This window comes from Zingiber officinale, chromosome 11A, assembly GCF_018446385.1.
Source record: "Zingiber officinale cultivar Zhangliang chromosome 11A, Zo_v1.1, whole genome shotgun sequence".
In the NCBI taxonomy this organism is placed as follows: domain Eukaryota; kingdom Viridiplantae; phylum Streptophyta; class Magnoliopsida; order Zingiberales; family Zingiberaceae; genus Zingiber; species Zingiber officinale.
The window spans coordinates 10,735,566-10,744,003 of record NC_056006.1 but is presented as its reverse complement, the minus strand read 5'-3'; the positions used below and the strand labels follow the sequence as shown (position 1 = coordinate 10,744,003).

The 8,438-nt window shown below is 37.4% G+C and overlaps 1 protein-coding gene across 1 annotated transcript; it reads right to left on the bottom strand.

The window, feature by feature from the left end:
- Nucleotides 1-4,360: 4,360 nt before the first annotated feature.
- On the bottom strand, nucleotides 4,361-8,019 carry LOC122031219 (zinc finger MYM-type protein 1-like). Its single transcript, XM_042590359.1, has 3 exons — nucleotides 5,620-8,019; nucleotides 5,187-5,282; nucleotides 4,361-4,441 (listed from the first exon to the last, which is right to left on the bottom strand). Exons 1-3 carry the CDS (start codon nucleotides 8,017-8,019, stop codon nucleotides 4,361-4,363), a joined length of 2,577 nt encoding a protein of 858 aa, XP_042446293.1.
- Between the last annotated feature and the right edge of the window lie 419 nt (nucleotides 8,020-8,438).

The window sequence follows — 8,438 nt, the reverse complement described above, 5'->3', positions numbered from 1 at the left end:
TTTTTTTTCTTTCAACTTAAACATCTGATACATATTATTTTGTGTTATACTCTTACCCCGTTTTTGCTGTGATCAAAGGGGAAGAGATTAGTACAAGTTTAGGGGAAGTTAGGAAAATTAGAATTTTTTAAATATTTTTCTACACTGTGTTGTAATTTTATTTATTGCAAATTCATACCTAACATGCTAGTTTAGTAATTTTCTTTAAAATTACTTTTTGTGTCTATTTTTACCCTAACTTGAACTTGGGTTGATGCACATCAAAAAGGGGGAGATTGTTGGACCCCGTGATAGTCTTGATGTGATCAACCAAGTTGGTTAGATCTTGCTTCGTGTTTGATCCCTGTGTCTAAGTGTGCAGGAGCTTAGGAACGTAGGAAGTCGAGCGGAAGACGCAGCTAGCGAGAAGGACGGCACGAGAAGGGAGCCGACGGGCTCGGTGCGTCCGTAGGACGAGAGAGATGCGTAAGAGTACTCCGGTGGACGTGAAGAACGTGCGCGGCGTTCGAGGGACGTTAAGCCAGGACGGAAGGCTGCTCGAGGAGAAGGCCAGGAATTGGATTCGGGTGAGCCCTATTCCGGTTGGCCGCAATCACCCAAAATATTGGAGCGACGGAAGTCAAAGCGAAACAAAGAAACAAGCTGGAATTTCGAGCTGCCAGCTTGGAGGCGCCTCCATCAGGCTTGGAGGCGCCTTCAGCCTTGATGAAGGCACCTTCATCTGCCTTTGAGGCGCCTTCAGTCTTGATAAAGGCACCTCCAACTGGTCAAAAGTGACCGTTTGCGCTGCGGATAAAGTTTTATCAGCCTACTCGATGGAGGCGCCTTGGACCCCTGTTGGAGGCGCCCTGCACCCTCGAGATCAGATTTCCAAAGGCTATTTAAAGGCCCCTAGAATTAGGAATTCAACAACAACTCAAGCAATCAATTGTATAGTCTTTCCTAGCAATAGTTCTAAACTTCAAAGTGTAAAAGACTTCTCCGCCTTCAGCAAAAGGAGATCTTCTACTGCGCTTTTGTTATTGCCCTGGATTAGCAACCCTCTTGGTTGTAACCAGGTTAAATTCCTGTCTTCTGCTTAATTTCTATTTTTTTTATTTGTTATTATTTTACTATTGCTTTTCTGAGTTGAAATCCGAGGAGGGTATAGTTTATTTTTTGTTTTCAGCAATTCACCCCCTCTTGCCGGTCTCTGTTGCACCTACAGACAGTGCCAAATTTGATCTTATTTGACTGTGGGGAGATAGTGCGCCCGTGGCGATGGCTTAATCGTTGACAAAAAGAAGACCTCGTGGCTTTGAGAAGATGATTTCCTTCAAATATTGCACACACTCAAACAACCCAACAAAGAGTTAGTGACTGAAGACCAAGGAAAGGATCTCTGACTAGGCTCTCCGACACTCAAGTCAGTACGATCTCCGGTGAGATGAAGAATGGTAGTGGATCTATGAGGGCATAGGTTTCAGATGCAAATGATGCGTACCTTGCCAATGCAGTGGATCCTCTTTATATACCACCTCTCACAACCTCCGTGATCATAAGATGACATCGTACGTTGGAGTTTGTTAGGTGATGAAAAAAGTACAGTCTGGATGATATGGCATAACAGTCCGAGGAATCTTTTTTCTACCCTCAGATGTACCTCTTTTGTCATTTATGGCTTAAACCCTGATGAACTTGTCGAGGAAATATGTTATCATGACTAACCTTCACAAGGAATATTCCCCGACAACCTTGATAGGTTGTTAAAATATTGTCTGCTGCTTGTTCATTAAGTATATTTCGGTCAGTTCTTAAGCTGACCTACTTGTTTAGCTGATGTACTTTGCATTGAATATATCTCGGTTGATCCTTAAGCTGACCTCTTTTATTGAACCATTCAATTACATTCTGTACTGTCCTTTAACCCGACCGATCTTTATTTTACCGGTTGCATATATGGTAACTGATGAAGCTAGGCGCCTTTATCTCAGCCGGGCGTTATTCGACTAGTTGCACATATGGGAACTAATGAGGCTAGGCTCCTTTATCTTGGTCGGATGTTATCCAACTGGTTGTACATATAAGAACTAATGAGGTTAGGTGCCTTTATCTTGGTCGGACATTATCCGACTGGTTGTACATATTGGAACTAATGAGGTCAGGCGCCTTTATCTCGGTCGAACGTTATCCGACTGGTTGTACATATGGGAACTGATGAGGCTGGGTGCCATTACCTCAGCCAGGCGTTATCTGACCGGTCAGAGCATACATGCCCGCCCGCCTTTAACGCCGAACAAGTGGACACGCATATTGTTATTTATGATTAACATGTTATAAAATGAATCAATCATATATGCATTCCGACCATAATGTAAGACAATCAACCTTATACTTGACCTCCCCAGGATCTGGTTACCCTTAAGTCATTATACTCCCTGGTCCACTCAGCTTAACGACTGACTATCCTCCCCTGACCGGTTTAAAACTCGATTGGGTTAACCCAAGGAACACTAGGAACTAATCCGAGCCAAACGAGAGGATATCACTCCTTTCGGAATAAGACCGTCAGGTCAGCTTGACTTTAACCGTCACGTTATCTTTTAAGTCTATCCGTCATAACCCGTATCAATGAACATGAGCAATGGACATCAAATCGTCCGGAGAAGATTTTCCTCTTTAATATATTCTGAAATGCACTTGTTTTCAAATACTATAATCAAATTCTCAAAGAGAAGAGTGAGAATATTGCAGAGAGATATATAGGCCTGCACTTAATCGGGAAACATGAAGCCTCAAATTAATACCATATTAAGGAGTAAAAGAGAATTATTCAGCACGCCAAATCAAATGAGCATTAGGACACATTAATTACTTGAATACTCATCCCTTTGTTACTATTAATTGATTTTTCCATCATTATTACTTTGTCAATTGACCTTAATACATCTATAAATCCTACTGTTTATGGACAAATCCAAATCAAAAAGTTTATTGCTTACATCTTTTCACTTCTCTGTCCGATTACTTTTCTCTTACATGGTATAGCCCTACCTATTTCTCTTTCAAGGAAAAGACGGCAACAAAGGAGCTCTAGGACCATTAGTTGGAGATGGATTTCTTCGCGGCGAGGGTGGCGGATAGGATAGTCGATTGCTGCTGACTAATTTCCCATGCCTATTCATGTCCATCTTCTCTTTGCTTCCTACACTCATTTTAAACTAATCAAAATAAATTAAAATTTATCTAAAATTTACTTAATACTTAATTCTATTTTATGACCACGAAGAGACGGGATAGAAAGAGAGAATACCGAGAGCCTGCATGCTAAGTAGCACGTGGAAGAAGAGCAGCAGAATGCCCTTAGTGGAAGCCATATATCATGGGACGAGAAGACTATAGGCAGAGACTCGAAATCAAAATATCAGCAGAGTTAAAATTTATAGGGACACAAGGAAAGAGATGGGGAAAAACTCCTCACCATGTCTTTGTTTCTTTGCCTACCTCCATTGGCAGCAGATTGGTCACATTCATTAATGACGTACAAGTGAACGTATACTAGAGACGACTTCACAGTCAATGGTGATAGTGAAGGTAAGGGTCCCTTATGTGCTAGTCACTATTCCAAAGATTAGTAGTCGATCCGTAATTTACCTCCTCCGCAGGGGCGGAGCCAGGAATTGACTAAAGGAGTGGCTAAAATTTTTAACTATTACTATAACAACAAAAAAGTCTTACCCCAATAGGTGGGTCGATTTTATGGATCCTTCTATGTTATTAGACTCTATCTCATGCTACATCAACATACAAACTTAAATAAATTTTATCTTATTTTATTGTTATTAACTATTTTTTTTTAATTTAAAAATATCCATCATTATCGAGCTATGTTAGCTTTTGCCTCAAACTACTTCGATGAGTATTCGAGTATTGTTCTTGCTGGTTGGGCAGCAAGGAACCATCAAGTAATTTTAAAACGATTTGGTCCAATCTACCCACTCTTATATCGACTAATTAATACCGCTTAGAATTTTCTAGGGCCATTGGATATGTGAACAAATCCCGACCTAAGTTGGCTTCTCAGTGCAACCCATCAAGATTTGGTTGACATTTCCAGAGAAGGACTTGATGACAATTGCATTGAGATACCTTGTCTACAATCTGGCAACAAAGATATACTTAAAACAAGAGAGTCGATATTTTTACACTAGCAAATTTAGATGTTTTCTAATAGCACTGGAGAGGGGTTCAAATAGGGATCACAACTTCAAACTCCCTTGTGTATCGGTATATTGAATCAACACGAGATAATCTTAAATGAAGTAACTGATGCAGTTGGTGACAGATTTGGTGCATCATCAAAACATCCTTCTTCGGGTCGTCATGCTATCCTCAAAGGTGGAGAAACTAAAATAACTCTATCACCTTGAACAAAAAGAAACGGCACAATTCGCTTGGTGGTCTGTAAAACAGAGATAGGATGCACATAAAATTCTGAGGTTATCAACTTTATTGAATAATAGCTTAAGTTTTAAATAATGAAACAAGAGAATAAGTAATTTAGTTTTGCAAAGTTCAAAATGCATAGTTTGAGTTTGACAACATTGTATGGTACAGGTCTGGTATGGACGTATGGTTACTTGCGTGGATGTCAAACAGAAGAAAAACATAGACTATTTGAATGCAGAAGATTGACTCGACAAGTGTATGCCAGAAGAATAAAAACTCTTTTATGGTTGACATTGCACTCGATGAGTTTGGGAGGAATACTATCTATTTATTGTTGTCGTCGTACAATTTAGAGGCAAACCAGTGACACAAATTAAAAGTGGAACCTTTTTTTTGTTGTGATTTGTTTCTAAATTTATCTTTTACCAACCCAGTAGTCACTGTTATGGTAGCATGCAAAAAAAATTTACAGAAAATTCATTTCTATTTTGCTTTCCTTGATGCTATGAATCTTCAACAAACCTTAGACTATATACTTTTTGGATATTATAATCTTAGTTTTAACAGCAAATTATGAAAAACATAGACATCAGTAGCCTCTTATTTTTCCAAAAATCATTTGTGCAATGCTAGACATGTGTCATTTCATTATAATAAATAAATTAGAATATGTAAATTAGATAAACTTGGGCAAAATTTGTTTTGTTGGCACTATTGCATCTTAGGATAATGATACCACAGTAGCAAGATTAGCTTACCTGAACTATTTCTTCATAAGTCTCATTGTCAATTTCCACAGTAGTTATGATCTCTTCCACATCTCCAAAAATCATATTCAAATGTTGATCGTAAGCCTGGAACAGAATGAATGTTTAAAAGGTGAAGATAAAAATAAAACAATCTTGTACGAGTATACAATCAAATTGCTTCAAGTGAAAAACAAGGTTTGTGATATCACATGTATCTCCCCTTGCTATGATAACCAAGTGCCAACTACAAAAAATCTTAATGAACAAAGCTGTACATAAAAACTAAAGTATAGAACTTATGACAACAAAAAATGACTAAAACTTATTTGGCTTTATTCCTATATCTTTAAAAAGTCAAATATAAGAATAAAATTAATAGAATATATCAAAAGTAATAATTCAATCTCACCTATTTAAGTGGTGCCCGACGATGTTTTATAACGTAATATTCATCAATAATAGACTCTACATCTATATTCATTGCAAATTCTCGCTCAATATAAATGGTCATACAATCAGCAAGAAAACCATCCTCCATCTTGTTACGAATTGCAGTTTTGACATGTTTCATGGCTGAAAAAGCTCTTTCAACTGTAGCAGCAGATACGGGTAGTGTCAACACAAGATAAATCAGTCGTGTCAGCATAACATAATTCTCTGACCTTCTACTCACAACCAACTCCTGACATAAATTAGAAAGAGTGGATACTTGAAATCGAGATTCAGAAATCACATCACTCTGATAATGTTGCAACTCAATTCTCAAGGAATAAATATCTTGTTTTGTAAAATCCTGAGGGTAAAACTTCTCTGCAAGCTTGCAAATGTCATCTATGTTGAATGATTCAAATGAATTTTTAGGGTCCAATGCTACGCTAAGAGAAAGGAGTTCTACTGATGTCTCATTAAATCTTGTATTTAACTCCATCAGAAGAAAATCTATTGCTTTATTGAAAACATCAAAATGATAATGATGCTCAACTGTAGGATACTCTCGCCCACGGGAACGACCAACCCTATATGAACTGTCGAAGTCAGGTATGTAAACATCATGTTTTGAGCAAAATGAAGTCACTTCCTGTAGAAATTCTGCCCATCCATCTTCCCTCAATGCTTGAATGACAATTTTTGTACTGTAGACAAATCTCATTGCAGTTAAAATATCTTGAGTTTTCTTCTGGAGGGCCTGACACAAAATATCAGTGATGGCCAAAATCCTACGCATGAAATGCAAGACAAATACAAATTCGAAGCTTGTTATGTTTTTATATATACCACCAACTTCAGCCTGAGAACTTGTATTTGAACTATGCTCACTTAGATGCTCAAGCACCTTACAAGTAGCACCATACATATCTATCAAACTCTTTACAGAGTCATAATGAGAACTCCAACGAGTTGCCCCTGCTCGTTGCAAGTTACCAATCTGATTAGCCCCACGTCCTGGATTACGCTCTCCAATTTCTAGCAAATGCTCTATTTCTCTTCTTTGAGTAATTTGCAACTCACAAAGACGCTTAGGAGAAGACGTCATCATATTAACAACATTATCCAAATGAGAGAAGAAATCCCAAATATCTCGAACATCCTTAGCTGCTGAAACCAATGTTAATTGTAATCTGTGTGCAAAACAATGTACATAATATGCATATGGACAATCTTTGAGAAATAAAGCCTGTAGTCCATTCCAAGCACCCCGCATATTACTAGCCCCATCATACCCTTGACCTCTCATGTTCTGAGCTGGAAGGTTGTAATGAACAAGAATATCACTAACTGTGTTTTTGAGTGTCAATGAGGTAGTATCACTAACACTTTTGATTTCAAAATATCGTTCTGTTAGAATCCCATTGCTATTCACGAACCTCAAGATAAGAGCCATTTGCTCACGTTTAGATTCATCTTGTGCTTCATCAACAAGAATACAAAAGCTTGCATCCCCAATTTCACTTCGAATTCTTTGTCGAACTCTATTGGCCATAATATTCAAAACCTCTTTTTGTACTTCTGGAGAAGTGTATGTATTATTTCTTGCAGCACTACTCAATACATCTCCAACTTCTTTATTAAGTCGTCCAAAAGCATCCAACAATTCAAGAAAATTCCCTCGATTCAATGACTTAGATGATTCGTTATGCCCCTTGAAAGAACAACCTTGAAGTGCAAGCCACCGCACACTTGTAATTGTGGTTTTAAGACGCAGACGATTTTTCTGAACTTCCTCACTTGATACAGCAAGCATTACTTTGTCAATATGCTGAGATGGTTTCATTAAACCTTCGGCCTTTCTCAAAGATGTATTATGATGTGATGAAGAAGAGGTACCAACATGAGTGAGAAATGCACACTTATCTCCATTACATACCCTCTTCCAACTGTTAAATCCATCGATGGCCAATGATGAAAGATTTGGTTGAGTAGGATCGGTAAGAAAAAGAAAGCAATAAAAGCAATATGCCTTATCTGTTGAAGAAGAGTATTCCAACCACCGAAACTTATTATACCAATGTTCTTGGAATCTACGTGTTTGCTTACCAAATTGTGTTCGTTGATATGTCAAAAGTTTCGGTTGATATGGTCCAGCATTTAGGTAAGCTCGTCGAACTTGGTCTCGTTCATTTATTGGATATTCACATATTTGTTTCCTCTTCCCCGGATCACGTTCAATAGAAACAGATAGTTCTATGACAGGATTAGAAGGTGAAGACTCTATGAATTCAGAAGATGTGGCTACTGAAGGGGGGACATCATTAGGAATTGAGGAACCTTCAGATTGGTCTTGTTTTTGAAAAAAAGATAATAAAGTTTTTCCCCTTTTCATAACAGGTTGATGATTTTCCATTTTCAATCTGCAAAATTAACCCCTATTAAGCAAACCAACTATATTGTTAATAGTTACATAATCTCAAACAAAACTAGAAATAACTAATACAACTTTAAGAAGATTGAAGCTTCAACCAAAAATTTTGATAATTCTATAAATACTAAATAGTCATACATCATTAATTCTACAAATATTTATCTAATTAGGAATAAATAATTAAATATAATCTACAGATTTGTATTACCCACATATACAGAAATAATCTCTAACAATGATTATTAATTTAAAGTTAATGTCCTAATTCCTAAATCAGATAAGAATAATGAAAATTTTTTGAAACTCACAGTGTCAATTTTACAATTTCATTTGAATTTCTGTCTGAAACAAGCTTAGTTTAGAGTATCCAGTACCTGCATGAGATACAACAGCTATAAGGA

What these genes read in the sequence shown, in the direction of transcription:
- LOC122031219 (XM_042590359.1), bottom strand. Translation starts at nt 8,019, where the DNA reads ATGGAAAATCATCAACCTGTTATGAAAAGGGGAAAAACTTTATTATCT. An exon ending in CTATTATTGATGAATATTAC is followed by an intron (nt 5,283 to 5,619) that starts GTTATAAAACAT and finishes ATTCTGTTCCAG; the next exon opens with GCTTACGATCAACATTTGAA. An exon ending in CTTATGAAGAAATAGTTCAG is followed by an intron (nt 4,442 to 5,186) that starts GTAAGCTAATCT and finishes TCTGTTTTACAG; the next exon opens with ACCACCAAGCGAATTGTGCC.